The 24,387-nt window shown below is 47.1% G+C and overlaps 2 protein-coding genes across 2 annotated transcripts in view; one reads left to right on the plus strand and one right to left on the minus strand.

Annotated features, from left to right (window-relative positions):
• Positions 1 to 7,536, plus strand: part of ZNF609 (zinc finger protein 609) — a 212,111-nt gene extending 204,575 nt beyond the window's left edge. Inside the window, exons 6-10 of the mRNA XM_029950722.1 lie at positions 148 to 514; positions 2,320 to 2,495; positions 2,738 to 2,954; positions 3,550 to 3,628; positions 3,927 to 7,536. Coding sequence (XP_029806582.1) covers positions 148 to 514; positions 2,320 to 2,495; positions 2,738 to 2,954; positions 3,550 to 3,623 — 834 coding nt within the window. The 3' untranslated portion in view covers positions 3,624 to 3,628; positions 3,927 to 7,536. The remainder of the gene's footprint in view (positions 1 to 147; positions 515 to 2,319; positions 2,496 to 2,737; positions 2,955 to 3,549; positions 3,629 to 3,926) is intronic.
• A 2,914-nt stretch (positions 7,537 to 10,450) lies between these two features.
• Positions 10,451 to 16,640, minus strand: OAZ2 (ornithine decarboxylase antizyme 2). The gene is given in 6 exon segments (XM_029952254.1): positions 10,451 to 10,840; positions 11,072 to 11,157; positions 11,969 to 12,144; positions 13,631 to 13,711; positions 13,713 to 13,788; positions 16,576 to 16,640. Coding segments are annotated over 6 exon segments (615 nt in total). The 3' UTR covers positions 10,451 to 10,709.
• Positions 16,641 to 24,387: the final 7,747 nt, after the last annotated feature.

Genomic DNA, 24,387 nt, shown 5'->3' on the forward strand with positions numbered 1-24,387 from the left:
TTTTTAACCAGGAAGGACCAAAAGTTGATTGTAAATACTCTGCCCCAGGTGTCTAGTATTACCTGCTCTGGTGTTTCTACTGTGACCTTGGGCTTGAAGTCTCTCATATCTGTACAACACTCAGTGCTCCTTCCGTGACTGTTGTAGGAAGCAGAGCCCCGGATGTGGACGTATGTCTATCCTGCCAAGTACACAGACATCAAGTCAGAGGATGAGCGGTGGAAAGAAGAGCGGGACCGCAAATTGAAGGAAGAAAGGAATCGGAGTAAGGACTCTGCCCCCAAGGAGGATGGGAAAGAAAGCACAAGTAGTGACTGCAAGTTGCCCACGTCTGAGGAATCCCGCCTCGGGAGCAAGGAGCCCCGGCCAAGTGTCCATGTGCCTGTGTCCTCGCCCCTCACTCAGCACCAGTCCTACATCCCGTACATGCACGGCTACTCCTACAGCCAGTCCTATGACCCCAACCACCCCAGCTACCGAGGCATGCCTGCTGTGATGATGCAGAACTACCCAGGTACAGCACCTTTCTTCCCGCTTGTGCTCTATTAACTGGGAAGGGAAATGAAGTAGATTTCAGATCCAGAGTTTTCTTGCGTGGCCCTAAGGCTTTTTTTTTTTTTTTTTTTTTTTTAGTGTTTGTTTACTTTTGAGAGAGAGCAAGCCAAGGTGGGGGTGGGGCAGAGAGAGAAGACAGAGGATCCAAAGTGGGCTCTGCACTGACAGCACGGAGCCTGACATAGGGCTTGACCTCATGAACCATGAGATCATGGCCTGAGCTGAAGTTCGATGCTTAACTGACTGAGCCACCCAGGCGCTAAAGCTTACTGAAGCTTAGATAGATGACTGCCCTGTTTTTTTAATTTTTTAATGTTTTATTTAATTTTGAGACAGAGAGAGACATAGCATGAGCGGGGAGGGGCAGAGAGAGAGGGAGACACACAATCTCAGAAGCAGGCTCCAGGCTCTGAGCTGTCAGCACAGAGCCTGACTCAGGGCTCGAACCCATGAACGTGAGATCTGACCTGAGCCAAAGTCAGAGGCTTAACCAACTGAACCACCCGGCACCCCGACTGCCCTGTTTTGAATGTGACTTTCTGTGAGTAGTCAGTCTAGCCCCAAGCTCCTTGAATGACCTCTGACTACAATCTGTGGGACCGCCTCTCCCTCCCTTATTCCAGCTCTATAGAGGCTTGTCTTTGTAGTCCATTTTCCTGGATAATGAAGGCAAAACTCCCTCTATACCACTACCATCTTCCCTCAGCTAGGAGTATTTTAAATACATATTCTACATTTTGTAATGTAGAAATACAAAAGAAACAGGACTAGTTCCTCTTAAGGAGCTTCAACTTAATTGTAGCAGGAGACACACATGGAACAAATAAAATTCAAACCAGGACAATGCATGTGTTCATTTACAAGATCAGGTTCAGCTGTAAGGTTTGGAAGGCAATGGCAGAGGGGAAGAGCTGTTTGAAATCAGAATGGAGAGGGAAAACATTCAGCTTGGGAAAGATCAGCTCTTTACACTGCTGTCTATAAGTTCTTAGGGAGGGGCACATACTAGGGGTGTATATGTTTTTTAACTTGAAAATGCTCCTGTTCAGTTCCACTTACTGATTTCTGTTGCCTGAAGAGCCATGTGGGATGCTTCTGGGGTGAGAGAGCACTTCTTTCACTCCTCGGAGCTCACACCTCTCTACCGGACAGCAGCCTAAACAGTCTTGATACACTGGCAACATTGTAAGGCACAAGTAAGCTTTTCAAACAGAGCTAGGAAATTGTGTCACCTGTGGTGTTCCTTTCTCCCTGTTACCCGACCCATCCATTTAAAAATAATAGTTCCACTTGCTGAGTGCCTGCTCTGGGCCAGACTATACTAGGTAGTTTGTGTGCATTATCTTATTTCATCTTCCCTATGGAATAGTATTGGCATCATCATTTTGATGGGAAAGAAACTGAAGCTCAGAAAGGTGGTCAATTTGCTTAAGGCTACCCAGCAAGTAAGTCTTGGGAGACACATTCAAACCCAAGGTTGTCAGATTCCAAATCCTATGATCTTTCCACTTTACTGTACTGCCCCTCCAAGATGAATCACTAGGGCTTAACTCCCCAGAAGTTAGGGCCATGTTCCTAATATCCCTTAGCTAGTTTTGCCTCTAGAGCTCAGTAAAGAAAGGACAAATAATAGTTTCAGCCTGAAGACACCATAGTGGAAATAGCTCAGCCTGTGCCTAGGAAAGCTGATGCCCACCCTAACCAGGCTCACCAAAGCAGCATTTTTTACTTCTCTCATTGACTGCTTTGTTTCTCCTTCCCCAGGTTCCTACCTACCTTCCAGCTACTCTTTCTCCCCATATGGCAGCAAGGTCTCAGGGGGTGAAGATGCTGACAAGGCACGAGCCAGCCCCAGTGTCAGTTGTAAATCCAGCTCAGAGTCCAAAGCCCTGGACATCTTGCAGCAGCACGCCAGTCACTACAAGAGCAAGTCTCCCACGGTAAGTGGCACCGGCTGCTCCCAGAACCCGGGAGGGCCAGATCCAGGGTCTGGGAGAAGGTGGGCTAGTGCAGGTCTTAATTGCAGTGCAGCTTGGCTGACTTGACATTGGTGTCACCAGGCAACTCCATGATTCTTAGGGGTCCTGCGTTTGTAAGGAGTCATAGTGTGGGCTCGGAGCATCTTGCTATCATGTGTGTGTGTCTCACAACTGTGCTTTGTGTCTGCTTTTTTTTTTTCCAGATAAGTGATAAAACGTCTCAGGAGAGAGATCGGGGAGGTTGTGGGGTGGTTGGGGGTGGCGGCAGCTGTAGCAGTGTTGGGGGAGCAGGCGGGGGTGAAAGGAGTGTAGACCGGCCCCGCACCTCCCCTTCTCAGCGCCTGATGTCTACACATCACCACCACCACCATTTGGGGTACTCATTGCTCCCAGCACAGTACAACCTACCCTATGCAGCAGGTAAGCCTCCTTCCCCTACCTTTTTTTTTTTTTTTTTTTTAAGATTTTAAGTAATCTCTACACCCAACATGGGACTGAAACTCCCAACTAGGAGATAAGAATCTCCTGCTGTTACTAAGCCAGCCAGGTACCACTCTACCACCATCTCTCTTTTTTGACTTCATCCCAGTAGCACAGTAGCATTGCCTGCAGCAAGGGACCCCCAGCAAGAATGCTTTCTTTCTCCTCTTGTTGCGCCTCTAATCTGTCCAGGATCTTAGCCTCCTGCAGACAGTCATTAAAGCATGACATTTATTTCCTCCCTTGGAGCTTAGGGACTCTCAGACTGCACTAGAAAATTGGCTTCGATATCCAGAAGAATAAGGACCAGGTGTTCCCACAGCCAGAGAGAAACAAAGCAGCTAAAAAATAGAGCCTTACTACATTATCCACAGCCACTCTACCTGGCCAAGTATCAGATTGTTTGTCAGCACCCCAAAACTCAGTGGAGCCAGGAATTAAAGGAGAAATTCCTCCCAATACCCACCCATCTGATAAAATGTTTAATCAGAGTTCTGGAAGTGTTACACTAAGTGTGTCCTCCTCTCTCATTCAGGGCTTTCTTCTACAGCCATTGTTGCCAGCCAGCAAGGCTCCACTCCCTCACTCTACCCACCCCCACGGAGGTGAGAATGGTAAGTCACTTTTTAATTGGGGACAACACCTAGAGCAGGGATAGTTGGTAGGTATCACAGAATCCCTGCGGAGCCTAGGTGAGGGAAAGCAGTGTGGGGTCAGTGGTCTGGAAATGGTGGATCCTCTGGTACCAGCCTCCCATTAAGCCATGTGTGTCTAACAAGAGCCGTGAAACACAGATTTCCCCTTGGGGGGCCAGGACTGGCCTCCCTGCAGTTTGTTTTCTCAGAGCGCCACCTTGTGGTTGTTACACCAACAGGCTGAGTGCCTGGTTATCTGTCCATGTTTCCCTTTCAGAACACCAAGTGCCCGGATAAAGTCAGCTTCACGGGCCCGGACTGGCTCACCCAAGGAGGTGCTGGAGGTGCCATTTAGACATCAGTTAAATGGTGTTGATCATCCTGTTTGCCGTTCACACCATGACCGAAGGCAGACCCTTGGCTATCTCACCTCCACCAGACCCCCGGACTCCCCAACCCTCCCTCTTCCTCAGGAGCTGGAGAGCTGGTACTTAGCAAAAATATTTATTCTCTCGGCCACAGTTGTGACTGTTGTGGCCTCTGTGGAGATGAAGGCACGGGGAGCAACCAGGGGAACATGTCCTCAGCCCAGAGAAGTCACTGCTCCGCTCCCCAAGCCCCTGGTCAGCTGCCAGAGCAGTGCCAACTCCCCCCCTCCCCTCCCCCAGGGAGGGACTCCCAAGCACTGGGTAAGATCTGAAGACAGCACAGCAGCCATACCCCTGTCACTGTCATTACCACAGTCACCAGATCCTGCATCTCCCCAGCAGTTTGGGCCCTGGGAACTGGCAGCATGTGGAGGAATTAGAATCTCAGGAAAGAAATTGGGGGCTGTTTTCTCTGTACGTGTGAAAACAAGGTCTTCACCCATGAAGACTTCTCCCCTCTCATGTGAGCACATATAAATGCTCAGAGCCTAGCCTGGAAAGGAAGACCAAGGCATTTGCCCCACCGTGGCCCTGGGCAACCTGTCAGGCAGAGGGCCAGGGTCCCAACACCAGCACAGGGCTCCCCAGGGATACTTGGGAGTGAGCTGGAGCATGAATGGAGTCTGTGAAAAAGAACCTACATCCCCACTAAGTCCTGCTGCTTCTTAGCCCCCAACTCCTTGCCCTTTTCTGTCTTTCCTCCTTACCCCTTGGTGCCTTTCCCAGGGGGATCCCCATGCTAATCTCTCCTCTTCTCCACTGCTTGGCTCTTCAGACTCAGGCAGATAAAAATAGTATTCCCCCCCCCCCCAGCCGCCCAGAGGCGGAGCTTTGGAATCTGCCAGGTCACCTTAGGGCAAGGCCCAGGAGGGAGGCCCTGGGAACACCCAGCAGTTCTTAGAGATGTCCTGTCCCTTCGGCCATCTGCATATCCTCCTCCTTTAGGGCCACAAATATATACAGCCCAGTTCCTCTGTATACAAGTACATGATTTTATATAGCTCAATCTATAACCCCACGTGTGCCAATATAAGCTGTGTTCCTTTGTAACACACGTTCTTGTTTTAGGGGCCACTGGCCATGGAAAGTTACATGTTCCTTAGATCCTGGGATAACACATCCAAGCCATTACTCCTCAGAGTCGCACAGTGTACTCAGTGGAGCTGTGCTATGAGGCAGAAGACATTTCTCTGCTCTCCTTAGAAATGCATTTCTACCAGCCCAGCTTTATGCTCTTTGCCCTGGGAAAGTGACCATGATTTGGTAGCTTTATTGGAGTCACTTCTTCCCCCAAGATACGGGAAGCTTTAGCTCTTATTTTGCTTTTGAGGTATCATTGCTTTGTTTTCCTTGGCTATCTTTCCTTGACCTTCTGGATTGAGAAAGACTGACACACACCAGCCTAAGGCTAGAGAGGGGTATTTGTGACCAGAGTGCCAAAGTAACCATTTAAGAGCAAGGACTTGGCTCAGACTCCATTTGGGGCATGGGGGTGGAAGACAGTAAGCACAATGCCCAGCAGAGGCTGCTTTCCAAGAACCCTGGAGGCCTACTCGAAGAACTGCTTAGGGTCATTTGCCCAAGAGGAGCCCCTTTGACCTAGAGACCCTTCCTCTAGGCTTTCATGCCAGTTGTTTGTGTTCAGGTTGGGTTGAGTCCTTCCCAAAACCCACTGTCTTAGATCACTTTGCAGGCCACCAAGCAGCCTTCCTTTTTCCCCATCATTTTCTCTGCCTCCTGCTAAATCCAGAGGGCAGTGCTCTGGGCAGTGACTTCCGTTTCATCCAGGAAGTAGCTGGTTTGGACACCTTCACCCCACCTAACCTGAGTCACCCCCACCAACAGGATGACTCTGAATTTCAGCCTGATTGTGCCCTTCCAGGCTCCTGTGGGGTGGAGCCAAGGGCCCATCTCTGTTCCTGTTTGTTTTTAAATATTGTTATGTGTTTTGTAACTGTGGCGCTGGCTTGCAGCGTACTCTGTACATATTGTAAAGAAACTGTTGGAGTAATTTTCTTTCCCATTGGGCAGGCCTGGCCCCACATTCCTGCCCCTTCCACTTGGTTCTGTAACACAGAGAAGAGGAACTTCTGTATTAGCAGGGCAGTCTTGGGTTCTACAGAAGGGAACAGGTTTATTTTTCTTTCTTTCTTACAAAGAAACATTTGGCTCTCTGATCCTTAGCTCCTACTCTTCTAGGGAGACTTGGATGTGAGCTCCCAGAAGAGAGGCTGAAAGCAACAATGGCAGAGTAGCACTGTCTTTTCCTGGTCCCTGCTCCTTGCCAGGTCCAGTCTTCCCTCCCTGAAATAACATGCAGAAGCAACAGCAATGGAGGAAGTAGAGACCCTTGACAGGTGCTGAGTGGAGGATCTGCTGTCCGCCTCCAGCCTCTCTATATGGAGAGGAGTCACACAGGTAGCAATACCTGTGGCACCCATGACCTTCTCAGAGAGATGAGACACTCCACAGGGATTCCACCCCATAAGCAAAGGCTGGACTAGCTTGCTGGGGCGAAGACCACCAGACCAAAGCTCTCTGTGAGCCACCCCTGCCCAGGCCTCTTCACAGGCTTCGTTCACTGGGGCTCCACAAGGAGGAGCCTCATCCCCAGCAGGACAGCTGGGGATGGGAGAGCTGCTCTTTAGGATTCACATCTGCTTCCTCACTTAAGGTTGCCGGTTTCCTTCATCCCCCTTCCCTGCCTGTACATTTATGTGTACATGCACGAAGTTCCTTTCTCTTACTCATCCCCTCCACACATCTCCAGGTCAAAAGACCACATGCAGAAGGGTTAAGAAGGCACCCTATGAGATGAAATGATGATTCTTGAATCTTCTCTCCAGGCTCCAAAGGGAGGGTCAGAGGATGTGGTTTTGGGGGTGGGAGGGTGAGACTGTAGAAGGGCTAGAGTTTACTGTACACGGGCTTTGAGGTCACCCATGTTGCTTATTATGCTGTGTACCCTGTCACCATCCCAATGTCTACTCTCCTGCCCCTGTGATTCAACTGGGCAGCTAGTTGGCCCCATAATGCTGGGCCTTTGTCATTTGTTTTACTACTAGGGCATCCCAGGAAGCTCTCTGATGATCCTCTGCCATGGGACCCTCCTGGGATCAAGCCCCTCCCAGGCCCCGCCCCCAGCCCCTCTTGCCCCAGCCCACCCGCTTGCCTTGGTGCTCAGCCCCCCATTGGGAGCAGGTTGGGGCAAGCTGGAGGCCCGGGCTGGAGGGGCAGTGTTGCTGTTCATAGCTTTTGTTCCATTGGCGTTGCTCTGTTGGATTTAATTTCAGTCTTCCTGATTCTTCCCTTCTGTAAAGTGTACATTATTACCAAGTTCCTTGTTTTTTATATATATATATATATATATAAATATATATATATACAAACTGTACTCTTTTTGCCTTTGTACATTCAGGCAAGAAGAGAAAATAAATCTTTTTAAGAGACAATCACAAATCTGTGAGGGCTGCTTGTTATTTCTCTTGGAGTTTGCTGCCGAGTTGCTGCCTCCTTCTTCCCCACTTTTCTGTTTTCCCTCAGCTTTCCTGATCTTCCTGGTCCTGCTCCAATATGCATCCTCGGCTCCACCTTCCCTGGCTGATGGCACACTGTTGAATCCAGTGTCCAAACTACCTGCCCTGCAGCCCTTTCTTGCCCAGTGGTTTTCCAGCTTGGCCACTGGCTTATCCAGGGCTTCATCCTGTGCCCTGACCTCTCCTGTCTTCCCCCCTTAAATCCCATTCACCAAAGTGGCTTTGGACCCCTCAGTACCCTTGGACCTGTCCCCCGGAGACCCTGGCTTTGGACACTCACTTGTGAAACTATGCAGCTGGGAGCTCTCTGCTTAAGAGTTTGCACTACTTAAACCTGCCTGGGAGTTAGAAGGGACGGTTTTTCAGGAATGACTGAGAAACTGTCCCCTATCATTCCCCCCAGATTCCAGCCTCCAGAGTGCTCTGATCCAGAGCCGAGAGAATCATTCCCGGCAGGAGGACTCCTCTGGCCACCCCATCAGAACAAGGGCTAAGGATTTATGAGTCCAGAGTATTTGATCAGAATTTCAGAGGGTGGTATATTCTGAACCAAACAAACCCAACCAAACAATTGTTCTGCCTCTTGAACTTTCTTCTTTTCCTTTGATCTCCTGCTCCTTTTTTTCCCTTTCTACTTCCTTTTCTTAATTGGCTTTGGAATTGAAGTATATTTTTAAATTATTTGTTGTATTTATTGAATAAAGTTTTTAATGTCCCTGTTCTTAAACTTAGACTTAGTTTGCCTTTCACATATCCTCCCTATCCCATTCCATTACCTCTCAAAATATTACACCTTCCAAGTTACTTTTTTGATTGGAGTGCAGCTTTTGGGTACCATATTTCTTTCCTGCCAGAGGTCCTATCTATCTAGCAAAATTCTTCTTTTCGAAAGGGAAATCTTAACTGAGTGCCCGAGTTTCCCATTCAGCACTTCTAACGCTAGCTGTACTGAAGGGGTGCCACCAGCAGATGGCAGCAGAACCCCAGGCATGTCTCCTGTCCCCTCTGCAGGTTGAAGGACAAGGACTGAGGTCAGTCTTGGTTCTTTATCCCTGTCTTGTAAATCCCCCAAGTCTGAGTCCAACATAATGCTCAACTGCCTACATTAACTTGGCCAGTGTCAGCATTCACATGGACCTCTACTGTAGGTATCTGACACTCACTGCCTCTAGGGGTTGGATCGGTGGAGGACCTCTTCAAGTCCTTCCTATTTCAGTTGAATGTCCAGGCCCAGACCTTCCCCCAATACTGTGGAAGGTGGAGGTATTGCACTCACTTTTATGAATATCAGGGAGAGTCCACAGTTAACTTGGCCCAGTGCCACACAGAACATGTGAAAATGGGCCAAAGACTCAGAAAAACTAAGGACAGCCACAGCTCAACAGTAGATAGATCCAAAAATCTTAAGGGACACCTGGCTAGCTCAATCGGTACAGCATGTGTCCCTTGATCTAAGGGTTCTGAGTTTGAGCTCCACATGTGTAGCCTACTTTAAAAGGAGGGGGATCTAGCTCCCTATACAATGCCATTGAGAACTTACACAACCAGCTGGTGCAAGGGGAATGACCGCCACACCACCTAGGGAAGATGTGTGCTGCTTCCTTCAAACACCCCCAGAAATGGGAAAGTCAGGCACCTCCATGCAAAAGCCAAAAGCCAGTTTCAGGACCCAGGCTTCTATACAAAAGGAAACACTATGAACAGCTTGGAACCTGGGTGAAGACTCTATTCTGGATGAAGTAGGTATGTACATACCTCTCTAGGGGGTAGTGGCAGTTTGTCCCAGACTCCTAGCAACCGTGTTTTGCAGTATAATGGTGGCCCCAGAGGCCGCAGCCGGTTTATCTGTCTTGATGCACTGCAGCTCTCTTCCTGAGAAGCACGTATCACACCCATGCTAGGTTAGGCTCTAGACTCAAAAGAGTAGTGGTAGAAAGCTGGTCCTGGTACAGGAAATGAAGAACAGACCAACCACAACTTTAAATCAGTTTATTGACACAGTAACACAACACACTTGCCTCCCTGACACTCCCACCCCCTTTACCCAATCTAGATCTCTCCCCCTTCCTCCCTCCGCTTAGGACGAGCTGTTCAGTGAGAACAGAAAAGGGCAGGCCCTTCTACACCCCCAGTCCCACCCCTAAGCCCTATGGGGCAGGGTCTCAGGCACTACTCAGAACCTGCGAAAGACAGGAGGGGCAGTCAGCACTACGCTCGGCGAGGCAGAGGCATCCAGTCCCTAAGCGCAGGTTCCCACACAACCCCCAGGCCCTGAGTTGCTCTTCCTCTCTGCTCTTGTGACCCTAGGAAAGAGACACCGTGGGGGCCTGAGCCTACAGCCAGGAGCAAGAACTCCTGGCTATGATTTGCAAACTGGAAATTTGGCTAGTGTTTTAAGGCTCAGGCACCCCAAAAAAGCCCTGGTGGTGGGAGTGAACTTCAATGCCCCTATATGAAATGTACTCATAACATTGAACAGATTAAGCCAGCTTAACCAAATGCCAGAATAACACTAAGCTGTGAAGAAGGAGGGGGTCAGACCTGGTTTCTCCAGGCCAGACACAAATGCACAAAGAGGAGCCCAGGTAAAGTGTCGAAAAACTCAAGGACACAGCCCAGGGGCTGAAAAGCCTATATTCAGGAGTCCCTGGGTTGACAGGAAGCAAAGAAAGAAAATACACAAATCTTAAAAACCAAAAAAGCAAGCCCAACAGCAGGGGAACCTGAGCCTGACAGTGCCGTCCACCAGCTCCCCAGGCCTTGCCCCTGGACCCAGACAGTCCCTCCCCCTCTAGGCAATGTCCGCCCCTAGGCTAGATAGAGCACATCACACAGCGCAGTTTAAAAAGCGTCTAATGCCAGTTCATAAACATCTTCATTTACTATTGGTGATTACATGTGAATAATAGGTTTATACTGTTCTTTATGGAAAACAATTTCAACGAGTCAACTCCAAGAACACAAAAGGCAACCCTCACCCTGAGCCCCTCAGCGTCCTTCCCTAGACAGCAAGGAGCCCCCTCCTCTGTCCCAGGGCTGCCTAACTTCCCCTCTCCCCCCCACTGTGGCTCTTGGGCAAAGCATCCTCTATGACCATTAGTCCTCATCGGACAAGTTCTGGTCCAGGGGGTAAACCATGAACATCACATCTGGCCGAGAGGGAACACAGGGATGGCCTGGACGCACAATCTCAAAGCCCAAGAAGCTGAAGGTCTTCAGGAGTGGAGCTGTAGGAGAGGGTAAAAAAGATTCTGATAAACACAAGGGCAGGTTCAAACCAAGGGAAAACAAGAAACAAAGCTGCAATAAATAAGTACTAGGCCTAGCCCACCCCTATGATTTCCCAGGGTTTATAGAGCCAACTCAAGAGCCCTACTTCACAGAATAGGAAGCCCCCTTTCCCCTCGCTAGTTGCCCACTGTCTGGGCACTAGGTCTCAGGCTGTTGGGACTCCTCACCTCTGTCTTCCCGGCCCTTCCTGAAGCAGATGAAGACGTAGTTCACTTTCATCTTCTCTTCAGCAAACTCTAGCAGTGCTAACAATCTGCCAGAAGCAAAGAAAATAACTCAGGCCAACTACCACCTCTCTAGACTTTCTACCCCCAACCCCCCATCCCTCCAAAAAGGCTTCTTGGAGGCTCACAGCCAGTATTATAAATAGGGAACCTCCAGGGAGAAGTTTCATATTTCAAGAGCCTGGAGTTCAGAAAAAATAAGCCACAATCCCAAAGAAAAACATTACTGAATTATCTCTTCCTGGAGTAACGATTCTTCATTTGAAATTAAGTGTTAGCCAACTTCACTGAGGCAGTCCACAAGACAGTAGGGGGCTGAGGAAGGGAGCCTCGTCTTTTCAGGAGTCTTCTAAAGTTGCCAAGTTTGATGACCGCCTGCCACTGAGATGGACTCTGGACCCTAACACTGCCTAAAAGGATTTCCTCAAGAGATAGTGGCTACTCGAAAGAACTCTGTCTTCAAGACTGTTTTCGGACACACTTGACTGCCTTGGAGAGCCTGGCCTTGCCCAGTCCAATGAAATTCCACTGTATCTTGGAGCTTCCTAGCCTTTTGAACTGCATAACTGTACCGTGGCTCAAGGGGGATTTAATGTCTGGTGAGAAGAGTGAACCAAGGGGCAATTAAATGACAGATGTGGTTAATGTGATGATCCCCTTTAATAACCTATGGCAGGCCTGCTTTACTGGCTAAAAATAACCTTTACAAAATGGTACCTGCTTGGGAAACCTAGAGCCAGGGAAGAAGGCAGACTCCCTAATTCATCTGTTCTCCCCAATGAGCACATGCCTCGCTCTGGAATGGGCCCTCCTTCCCCTCCCCCAGCACTTGCTCCTTACCCTTCTTTGCTCCCATCAGCTAATAATCCATCTGGGATTTCTACAAACAGGCTCTGGCTGGACAGGACTGCATCCCAGGAAGAGACTTTCACCTCAGTGACCTCATACTGGAAGTGGACGATGTGAGGTTTTCCATCGTTCACAGGGAGGTCCTGGGTCACAGTGAGCTTCTCGTCCTGGGAGGGGATCAGATCAGAGAACCAGATCACTACCGCTCCGGCCACATTATAGGTTAGGAAGCCTAGGTGGGCCCTGGGAGTCTTCCTGGGCCAGTCTCAGGGTAGCATGGGATAAAGGGCACGCTGAAAACGTAGAGTCGCATGCTGGCTAATTAGAGCCATCCATCACTCATCAGGCACAGAGACAAGTTGATGGCAGCTAAAAGCCAGTATGATGGGAAAGGAAATATTTACCAATGCCCATGAGAGGCCAAGTACTGTTGAAGGTGCTTTCCCATTTTTCAGTCACTACCACAAGCATCTGAGGTAGCTATTAATATCCCCATTTTAAATCTGACACACTGAGACCCAGAAAAATTAAGCAGCTGACCCAAGGCTCCATAGCTAGTAAATGGCAGAGTTGAGACTCCTACTGTCTCCCTAATTCTAAGCCCATGTGTATCCCCCAGCACCATGCTCTCTTTCCCTTTTCCCTGAAAAAGCAATATGAGCAACAAATGAGGATAGATATGAGGGTTTGGCTGCGGCCCAGCTCAGCCAAAGCCTGCTCCCAGGTAGACTTCAAGGTCAATGTGGTCTCCCCCAGGCACAGTCTTCAGAAACCAGAACTCAGCCACCCTGCGACCCTTCAATGCCAAGCTTAGGGAGAAGCTAAACCAACTTCTGGGCCTCAAGCACAGATTAAAAAGCAGCAAAGAGGGGCGCCTGGATGGCTCAGTCGGTTGAGCATCCAACTTCAGCTCAGGTCATGATCTCACGATTCCTGGGTTCAAGCCCTGCATCGGGCTCTGTGCTGACAGCTCAGAGCCTGGAGCCTGCTTTGGATTCTGTCTCCCTCTCTCGGCCCCTCCCCTGCTCACACTCTGTCTCTCTCAGTCTCTCAAAAATAAATATATAAAAAAAATTAAAAAAAAAAAAAAAAGGCAGCAAAGAGCTAACTGCCCCAGCCCAGATCATCCTCAGGCCGGATTGCCAGCAATCTCTAAAGCTCCTGGGATGTGCCCTCTGCTGCTGGGATGACAGATGATGGAGTTGCAAAGCCCCGTCTCCTTAACCCCTGCTACCCTGCCCACCCTCCTATCTGGTTAGTAGGGGATGGAGAGCAGATGCCTTATACTCTTGGACGATGGGAAAACTGCTCCTCCAGGCCCTTGGTACTTCCAGAGAAACTGAGGAGTCACACCAAAAAGAATTCTTGCCCCCCTCCCATTCATCATTCTCCCTCCCACTCAGGACCCTGAACCAGCACTGAAGTGCTGACCGCCAAGCTGAGAGGATGGCAATGTTTGCTGGTGCCTATGTCCTCCCCTCCTGATACTCCCCAAAAGCCACACAGCAGCCTCCCCTCAAAAAGTTCTTCCCCAACCCCCTACTGGCCTGGCCTAAGGGAAGACCAAAGGTGGCAATTATTGCCCCTAAGCAGCAGCTGAGTGGCATCTGAGAGGGCTCCGCTCCAAGCCTTCCAGCCCAGAGTCCTCCTTACCTTATATATTAGAGCTGAGAGAGAAGGATCCCTGCTGCCCCCTCGCCCACCGGGGATCTTCGACAGTGGGTGAGGGGCATCAGGAGCACCACAGAGGCCCCGGAACAATGTGCCTGCAGCACTGGAGCTGGGGACAGTTACTCAAAGGCAAAATACTACTGCAAGAGACAGAGAAGGTAAGACTGTAAACACCAACACTTGAAGATTTAACTCAACATCCCACTCCAACCCCTGCCCAGGCTCTCCCTAAACAAGCACTACCCCACTGCCCCCATCCTTCTGGCTTCAGCTTCCAGACATATTCTGCACTCTTAAAGCGTGCCCAGCATCATGTAGAAAGCAGAGGGAGTCCCATGCTAAAGGAATCCAGCTGGACATATCTGACCAGAGGAGCACCTGGTAAACATCAAACTAATCTCTGTGGAACTGACAAACCTTGAGAGGAACCAGATCCTGGCTTGCCTTCAAGGCCTCGAACCCTGTACCCGCAATCCCTTTCCTTATCCTACCAGTGTCTCAACAACCTATGTGACAGAATATCAAAACCTATACAATCGCTTCCAGCCTCAAGATATCACGTGGGTGGGGTACAGGGACCATGTCCCTGAGGAATTCCCAAGGCCACTTTTCCTCCCCAATCTAAACAAAAGAACTGAACAAGAAGACAATTACCCAAATCTCTCCAGGGTCAAGAACTGAATTAAATCCAGGGACCCAGCTTCCAGAGAAGAGGTACACTATAGAACAGAGTGTTGTGCTCTGAGTTTGTCCCTGGTATGCCACCAAATGTTGGGCTTCCTTGACCTTCCTTGCTAGACTCTAACCTGGGCATGGGTGTTTAGGTAATAATGATGCAATCAGTATGGATACTCAGGTGCATGTGTGTCAGGGATGAGGTGTTGCTAGGAGAAGGTACATTTGCTGGGAACTAAAAAGCCAACAATTAGATGTTCAGAGAGGGTGAAAGCCTCCTCAAGGAGCTCCCTGTCATCTCCAGATGTGTACTCTTACTGCCACCATGTTTTTCAGGTGGACCCAACAGGGCTCCAGATCTCTCTACTGCTTTCTCTGAATCCAATTTAGTAGTTCCTTAAGCTGAGATGTAGCTCACTTCACAGGCCAATGGCAAGTGAAGCAGGGGAAGAAGTAGACTGCATGTCCACAACTCAGCAATAGGCCTGTCCCAAGGCCCCATCACCCCAGCCAGCCGGCAGCTGGAATGCAACGGTAACATACGGGAGGACACTGCAGTGGGTGCTAGAGCCAGCTCCCATGACTGTGCCCAGCTCTTCCCAACTGTGGGTTTAATGAGGTCATGCTGGTAGCTTGAAAGGCCCTTGGGGAAAGTATTTACACCACAAAAATCGTCAAATGCTGGAAGTCAAGTCCCCCAAACACACACACACAGAAAAGCAGCTATAAAATAATGCAAGGCACCATTCTTCACACTATTTGCTTTATATGGCATGGCATGCCAGATTTGAGTTCACTTGGGCTCAGAGTGACAGAACTGAACTCACACTTAACACGGCAATGGTAAAAGAATGGAAGGGGCATCCAGCTAAGATCCTCAGAAATAAGAGACCTGTGTGAGCATTCCAGCTGAGACAGGAAGTCCAAACCCATCACTGCTCTAGCTCGGCTCCTGTTTCTCTCAAGGATTTCAAGCAGGGGCCTGAAATTACACTTAGAAATTTCACTGGGAGATGGAAGTTCCTAGGGCAATGTCAGAGAGTCTGGAACAGCAGCAACATAATAGACATGCACCACTTCCTGCCTCCTCGGGAAAGCCTCAGGCCACCCTCATCTCCCCTACTCTTAGCCTCACAGTTTCTAGCAGAAGAGGCATGACTGAGGACTTATTTTCTACTGAGAACAATGAACGATTTTAATGCCCCCATTCCAAAGTGTTAAGGGATAGAATAATAGTGTCCAGGCCAGAAAAAAATTATGACAAGAGTAGGGGGACTTCCCCAAGCAAAGGTACACACACAGATGCATCACATGCACATTAAGGTCTGTCCCCATTCCCTAGGGACCACTTCAGGCCTCTGTTGAGGTTCCTGCAGGAGCACCAGGAAGGCTGGGCCACTGAAGAATGCTGGCTTGCTTGTAGGTCAGTGGAGTTACCTAAGAACTGGGCAAACCGGGGCTCCTGGGTGGCTCAGTCAGTTAAGGGGCCGACTTCGACTCAGGTCATGATATGGTTTGTGAGTTCGAGCCCTGCATCGGACTCTGTGCTGACAGCTCAGAGCCCGTAGCCTGCTTCAGATTCTGTGTCTCCCTCTCTCTCTCTGCCCCTCCCCAACTCATTCTCTGTCTCTCTCTCTCTCTCTCTCAAAATAAAATAAAGACTTTAAAAAAAAAAAAAAAAGAACTGGGCAAACCTCTCCTCTGGGATAGACAGATGAAATGTAGCCTTTTATACCAGAACCCCATGGGTTCACAAAACCAGCTCACCAAAGCCCTTGCACTTCTAGAATTCTGGTGCCAACTTGTCAACCTCAGACTCCTACTTCCAAAGAAATTATTCTTTCCTGGTCTTTAGATGAAAGAGCTACAGTCAACCCTTGATAGGCATTCCAACCACCATCTTGTTTATGAGCTAATGTTTACTTGCAAATGGCATAAGCAATGGAGCCAACCCAATGAAATGATCAGAATAAGGTGGATTCTCCTTTTTTCTAGATCCAGAATCCCCTTGTCTTCCTAGAAATAATTCCTAGGGCCTGCCCTATGTCCAGCACTAACCTATGTTCTCACTCCTCTTAAATGCAAGAAGTCTATTCCAAGGTAACAAAATCATTTACTTCCCCACTCTTACATAAGCCTCCTGGAAACTCCTCCTCCTCCCCACCAAAGTCTGCATGAGAAAGCACGTGTCTGTGAGTGAGGGTGGACGGTTGTTTCAGGTCCCCACCTGGGATCCACTTGCAGCTCCCTACCAGAAACAGCTAGGGTTTAGGATAAACTCAGGAGGCTGGAGATCACAGTCCACAATCCTCTTCATCATCCACCACAGTGGATCTGCTTTTACTTATTTGCTGGGAATGGCAAACTGCTTCTCCTTCAAAAAACCTGATTGTCATTTCTGAGGTAAGAAGAACAGGAAGATGGGTACATACATGACGGTTAAAGAAATTAAGGGGCATGGACAGCAATCAGGCAAGAGAAAGAAATTTAAGGCACTCTGTCACTATTTGTAGATATGCTACTCTACACAGAAAACCCCAACACCTTCACCAAAAAACTAATAGAATAAATGAATTTAACTAAGGTTGCAGGTTACAAAAACCAAATCAATTTATATAAATCTGTTGCATTTATATACACTAACAACTACCAGAAGGAGAAATTAAGAAAACTATCCCATGTACAAATGCATTTTTTTACAAAAACTGAGAGGCACAGGGGTGGCTCAGTCGGTTAAGCATCCAACTTCAGCTCAGGCCTTGATCTCATGGCTCATGAATTAGAGCTCCACATCACAGATCCCTACAGCTGGGAGCCTGCTTCAGATTTTGTCTCCCTCTCTCTGCCCCTCCTCCACTCATGCTCTCAAAAATTAACATTAAAAAAATAGAATATCTAGGCTAAATTTAACCAAGAAAACAAAAGACCCATACTTTGAAAAATGTAATACCCTGATGAAACTGAAGAGAATACAAACAAATGCAGAGATATACCATCACATGAACCGGAAGAATATTGTTCAAATGTTCATAATACCCAAATCTAAAGACTCAGTGCAATCCTTATCAAAATCCCAATGGCATTTTTCTCAGAATTAGAATAATCCTAAAGTTTGTACGGTAACACAAAAGAGCCCAAATAGCCAAAGCAATCTAGAGAGAAAAACAAAGCTGAACATATCCTACTCTCATATTTCAAAGTATATTACAAAGTTATAGCTATCAAAACAGTATGGTACTGGCACAAAAAGAGACACAAAGGTCAAACAGAATAGAGAGCCCAGAAACAAACCCATTCACATATGGTCAACTAACCTGCAACAGTAGAGGCAAGAATATACAATGGGAAAAATATCTCTTCAATAAATGGTGTTGGGAAAACTAGACAGCTACATGCAAAAGAATAAAACTGGGCCAACTTCTCAGACCATACACAACACTAAACTCAAAATGGACTGAAGACTTACATGTGAGACCTGAAACCGTAAAATACCTAGAAAACATACCAGTTGGCTGTTCATCAGTCTTAGTGCTATTTTTCTGGATCTGTCTCCTCAGGCAAGGACAACAAAGGCAAAAAATAAACAAATGGGACTACCCAAAACTAAAAAGCTTGCAAAACAACCTACTGAATGGAAGAAGATATTCACAAATGTTATATCCACTTAAGGGATTAACATCCAAAAAAAATAAAGTACTCAGGGGCACCTGGGTGGCTCAGTCGGTTAAGCCTCTGACTTCGGCTCAGGTCATGATCTCACATTCATGGGTTCGAGCCCTGCATCGGGCTCTGTGCTGACGGCTCAGAGCCTGGAGCCTGCTTCCGATTCTGTGTCTCCCTCTCTCTCTCTCTCTCTGCCCCTCCCCGCTCATGCTCTGAATCTGTCTCAAAAATAAATAAAACATTAAAAAAAATTTTTTTTTCTTTTTTAAATAAATACTTATACAGCGACGCCTGACTGGCTCAGTCAGTGGAGCATGTGGCTCTTGATCTTGAGGTTCTGAGTTCGATCCCCATGATGGGTGCAGCGATTACTTTAAAAAAAGTAAAATTTCAAAAACAAAACCAACTCGGGGTGCCTGCGTGCCTCAGTCAGTTAAGCGTCCAGCTTCAGCTCAGATTATGATCTTCTTGTTTGTGGGTTCGAGCCCCACGTTGGGCTCTGTGCTGACAGCTAGCTCAGAGCCTAGAGCCTGCTTCGGATTCTGTGTCTCCCTCTCTCTCTGACCCTCCCCTGCTCACATTTTCTCTCAAAAAAACAAAACAAAACAAAACAAAACAACTCATTAACTCAGTATCAAAAGTAATCCGATTAAAAAATGGGCAAAGGGTGGGTGGCAAAAAAAGGAGGGGGCAGTGTTAAGGGTGCCTGGGTGGCTTAGTCAGTTAAGTGTCTGACTCACTCTCAGCTCAGGTCTTGATCTCAAGGTCATTAGTTCAAGCCCCTTGCGGAGACTACATAAAAAGTGGGCAGAGGATCTGAATGGACATTGTTCCAAAGACAACATACAGATGGCCAACAGGCATGTGAAAAGATGCTCAACATCACTAATCATCAAGGAAATGCAAATCAAAATCACAGTGATATAATCATCTCACACCTACTAGAATGGCTACTATCAAAAAGACAAGAAATCCCAAGTGTTGGTGAGAAGTGGAGAAAAAAACCTTTGTGCACTGTTGGTGGGAATACTGGTGCAGTCACGTGCAGAGCAGCATGGAGGTTCCTCAAAAATTAAAAATAGATCTATCATACAATCCAGCAATTCCACTTCTAGGTATTTATCTCAAGAAAATGAAAACACTAATTCAAAAAGATATGCACCCTTATGTTCGTCACATTATTTACAATAGCCAAGATACAGAGGCAACTGAAATATTCATCAATATAAGAATGGATAAAGCTATGGTATATATACACAATGGTATACTGTTCAGCCATAAAAAAGAACAAAATCTTGCCATTTGTGAGAACGTATGTAGATGGGCCTAAAGGACATTATGTTAATAAATGAAGTAAATATGCAGAATCTAAAGGGACAAAACAAATGAACAAAACAGAAATAGACATAGATACAGAGAAAAGATGGTTGCCAGAAGATGAAATAGGTGAAGAGGGTTAAGAGGTACGATCCTCCCGTTACAAAATGAGTAAGCCATGTGGACATAACGTACGACATAGGGAATACAGTCAATAATATTATATAAAAACTTTGTACATGACACACGGCACCATTTTGTAACATACATAAAAACTGAATCACTGTTTTATGCCTAAAAACTAACAATATACCACATCAGTTATTCAGAGACAGAGAACAGTGAATCTTTTTTTTTTAATTTTTTTTTTTAATTTCTTTTTGATACAGAGAGAGACAGAGCATGAGAGGGGGAGGGTCAGAGAGAGAAGGAGACACAGAACCGGAAGCAGGCTCCAGGCTCTGAGCCAGCTGTCAGCACAGGGCCCGACGTGGGGCTCGAACCCACAAATGTGAGATCTGACCTGAGCCGAAGTCGGAGGCTTAACCGACTGAGCCACCCAGGCGCCCCGAGAACAGTGAATCTTGTACAAACTTAAGTACAGTGGAAGTGGCTTCTAAACAGAGGCCCTTCAGTCGCAAGACCCAAACCAGGTTATGTTTCATATTCTATTCAGTTGTCTTTCTCCTGGCTCCAATGCCCAGCTTTTTCCATTCCTTCCTCACATCCCCCTCGCTCCTCTGGGGGGGACAGGCATGGTTTAATCTTTACCACCAAAAAGAGGATTTAAAAAGCACAGTCTCTGGGGTACCTGGGTGGCTCAGTCAGTTAAGCATCCTACTCTTGATTTCAGCTCAGGTCATGATCTCATAGTTCATGAGATCGAGCCCCTTATCAGGCTCCATGCTGAAGGTATGAAGCCTGCTTGGGATTCTCTCTCACCCTCTCTCTCTGCCCCAACCCACTCACGATTGTGTGTGCTCTCTCAAAATAAACAAACATTTAAAAAAAGATCAGGCTCATTAAGAAGAATCAAATATATAAGCCTGAACCCAAACATCCACTTGGGCTGATCTTGCTTTGGAAGAAGAAACAAATATACCATGCTAGAAATGAGGGTGTCAAGTATCCAAGTCAATTCAGAAGAAAGATGGGAGATTAGAGCCTATCTGTTGATGCCTTTTATTCTCTCAGCTGTAACCAGACATGCCCTTGGAAACACTCCTCAGGACACACATGAGTGCTACAACAGATCACATCGTGCTGCCTCTAAATTAAAGCATTCTGTGAAACTGTTGCCTGAAATGTCTAATTTCATACAACGGCTGCAGACAGGCACTGCAAGTAGCAGATGTATTCCTGGGGAGTGTTGCTGGTAAATCAAATTTTTATAATTCAAATCCTATTTTTAAATCCCTAGGGTGCTTACTATTTAAAGGAAGAAACTTTAAATCTCTTAATAGAGTAAAGGATCTATTAAAGAATCACTTCTAGTTGATTTCGTCAGTTTTGATTTTTATATTTAGTTTGCTCAAAGCAGTGGATAGCCTGCTATATAGAGATTTGATTTAAAGTAATTCTATGGCTAACTTCCATTCAGCTACATCTAACAAATATGTGAATTCATATTCTTCCAGATATACTTTTGATCATGTTTCACTTGAATCAGTGGCTGAAGCTTGCTCAGGTCTGCACCCTTTCTCTCTGGTTTCCATTACCTCTCAGGTGAGGGGGTGTTAAATGGCCTTGGTATTACTTATTTTGTGGTATCAAGTGAAAAGACATAAAAACCACATTCCCCAAGCATTCTACATTCATTCGTCTCTCTTAACCTCTTCCAATCCATTCCTGTCTCAGGCCCTACCTCAGAGAAAACTCTCTAGGCCCAGACTTCCCTCACACAGGCTGCTTTTACTAAGACTAGGAAGGTCTCTGATGACTAACCCCTACGCAAAGAGGGACCAATCCAGGGCTGCCACCGCATTTAGCTAAGAAGAAATAGGAAGAAAGGTGGGAGGTGATGGCCACCTCCAGTCTAGTGGAACCGTAGAGGCTGATTTTCAGCTGCCAATTCCCTTCCCATATAAGAAAGGGATCCTGGGCAGATGCCAGGCATAAGTCATTTCACTAGGGCTGTTCTATGTGCCAAAGGGAGTCTACTTGCTAAGCACAATTATAAAGAAAATGACATCACCACTCTGAATCACAGACTGAAAGCAAAACTGGGTTTTGGTTTGATTCTCCATAGGAAACACACAGTGGCAGCTAGAATATCTGCCTCAGAGGTTTGCTTATAACACAACTGATATTAGTACATTTCTGCCAAAGGCAGGCATACCACATACGCCATGAGGTGGATGGATAGCTAGGTACTCATGCTTTAAAATTAAACCTTCATTTTACATTTTAAGTACCTTGATCTAGTTTATATAGTGAATTCATCTCCCAGTTCCAGCCTCTCTTCCCAGGACAGAATTACTGAATTCTTTATATGGTATCAAAGGCCTAGGAAATTTTCTTAGGATTTCTCTTACGCAAAGCATTTTATTCTGCTGCTAACAGGAAATTATCAGTTTGGTTCACTTCAAGGAAAAAAAAATTCTTGCTCACCTACTTGGCTATTTCTGGTCTATAGCTTTCAGTTAGGCTTTACAGACTCTCTGAAGAGAGTCATGGAGCCAACTTGAATCAACACTGCATACGTTTCAAAAAGGGATAAATTACTTTTTTTTCTAGAAATGCACATATATAACATCCTCTATCCCACTCCTCAAGTCCCCCTTTTTATATTTCTGAGCAGCTCTGAGGTTAAATTTGGATTTCTTGGCAGCATGAGGAATTACTATTATTAGTCCACACTGCTTTTTGAAGCGTACCTCCGATTCAGGGGGATTCCCAACTACACTAGGAGTCTCTCTGGCTCTCTGTGGAATGACCTTGAAGGTCCATTGTAGAAAAACTTGCCCTCCTTACTATCCCACACCCAATTAGCCACAGCGCCAATAAATAAGGAATAAGCAAAACCATAGTCATTGGAGGAAGATAAATTCCATCACCCAAGGAACCGTTCTGTGACGATCCTCAGGGAAGCTCTGAGGTGTTGCTTTCCTGCCCTGCCCACCTCCAAGAGAGAACACCTGTGGAACCAAATGCTTCTCAAAGCCCATCAGGCAAAGATTGATTCTAGTATGGATGTAAGTCAGGGCAAGCACTTCTCCACATACACAGGTGCTAAGCAGGCCCTAGACAGAGACTGTCTTCTTGGCCCCACAAATCCAAGGAGACAAAGGCCATGAACCTGGATTTTCTTGGATTTACACTTCATGTTCAAAAACCATAATAAAAGTGCTTGTTCCTGTGTCTTCCCTCCACCATTAGGAATTTTGACATTCTGTAGGTACTAATCGGAACAAAACTGAAAAGGAAAAGCTTTGTTTTCAAAACATACTGCGGGTTCCTCTGCAACTATTTCTTCCAGGAAACCAAACCTCCACCTCCTGAGTATTTCAGTGGAGCCAGGGAAGCTGGAAAGCCCATCCCCCACCCAATGAGAGCTAAACTCCTCGCCAGCTCTCCCTCCCCTTTGCCGATACAAAACACCAAGCACACAGACTGGGAAGAACATCCGGCTCTTACCGGGATCCCTCGCTTGGGCCTACCAGAATCCTTTTAGAGAGTTACAGGCAGGCCAGAGAGGGCTAGGAAACATGTTATGGAAATAGGATTGCCATAACTCAAAGAAACCAGACACCCTGCACACACCACCCCACCCCACCCCCAGGCCAAGGTGGAGGAGCCTGATCCCAGGCTTTGCTGTGGCCCAGGAATTGGCAGGCCAGCTGGCTCCTCCCTCCACCTGCCTTTCACACAGCCAAGCCCCTCAAATTACCAACACACTAAGAGCCTTGGAGACAAGCAAGCCTGTTTTCCCACTTAGAAAGCTGGAAGGAATCTTGAGTTAAGCGAACCCAACCCCCTCTTTTTACGTGGAAGCACACTAGCCAAGCCAGAACTAGAACTCAGGTCTCACAACCTCAGTCAATGAAGACCCTTATGTATTGGTTCCAAGTGCCCAACTCTCAAGGCTCAGCCTACAAAGGACTTGGCACCACACCAGCTGCTGCGTCCAGAGGACTCCAGAGAATGCCTGCTGAGACCACCACCACCTTCCAAATCCCACCGTGGAGACAAAAACAGAAAAACTGAAAAGAAAACCCATCTCATATACCCTTTCAGCAGACTTCCCGGTTGGTTTCTTTGCTTCCCTCCACCCCTGCCCGTCATCCTGGCGTCTCTCATACCTGCTGCCTTATCCTCATCACACACAGCTTTATCACAAGCAATACCTTTTGCATCCAGCACCATCCAAGTATATATCCACCTCCGCCTCCTCAGCTCCAGAGGGGCTGGGTAGAGAAGATGGAATAAAAGCAGGAACTGCAAAGGGACATGGACAGCCTCCGAAAAAGAAAACAGAATGGGATTGTAGAGAAAGAAGCCTTGCGAGGTGGGAGCAATGGGTCCAATACAACCATCACAAACCAGGAAATGAGGAGTGAATTTTCTTTCCTCATGTTGAGAAGAAACAGAGGTGTGGGAGCTAGGTAAGAGTCTGAGAATGAAAATGTCTAATGGCTGAGAACTAAGTAACTCAAGGAGAATTTAGGAGGCTGTTGTGGGTGTCTTGGGAATTACTGCACAATACCTGAGAAAGAAAAGCTAAGAAATCCCTGAAGGAGATAAGGCCCTTTTCAGTAGAGAAAGAGTTGACATTGAATAAAGAAATATGTTGGGAAAGGTCTTAAAGGGGAGGGGGAAAAAGGCAGTGTTTCTTAACCCTGGCTGCACATTTCAAAGAATTAACCTAGGGAGTTTTAAAAATATATTCTAATAAACAGCCCCACCCTAGGCCAATTACACCATATCTTTGAAGGGGGGTGCCGGTGATTGATTTTTCAAACATGCAGCCAGTGTTTAGAAACACGGAGATACAAGAGAAGCTAAACACAGCTGGAATATTTAAGGATGGTGCTGCTAAAGGGCTGGGAAACAGCAAGTTAGAGACCACATTAGGGAGAAGGGAG

This window comes from Suricata suricatta, chromosome 9 (assembly GCF_006229205.1).
Source record: "Suricata suricatta isolate VVHF042 chromosome 9, meerkat_22Aug2017_6uvM2_HiC, whole genome shotgun sequence".
NCBI classification, from domain to species: domain Eukaryota; kingdom Metazoa; phylum Chordata; class Mammalia; order Carnivora; family Herpestidae; genus Suricata; species Suricata suricatta.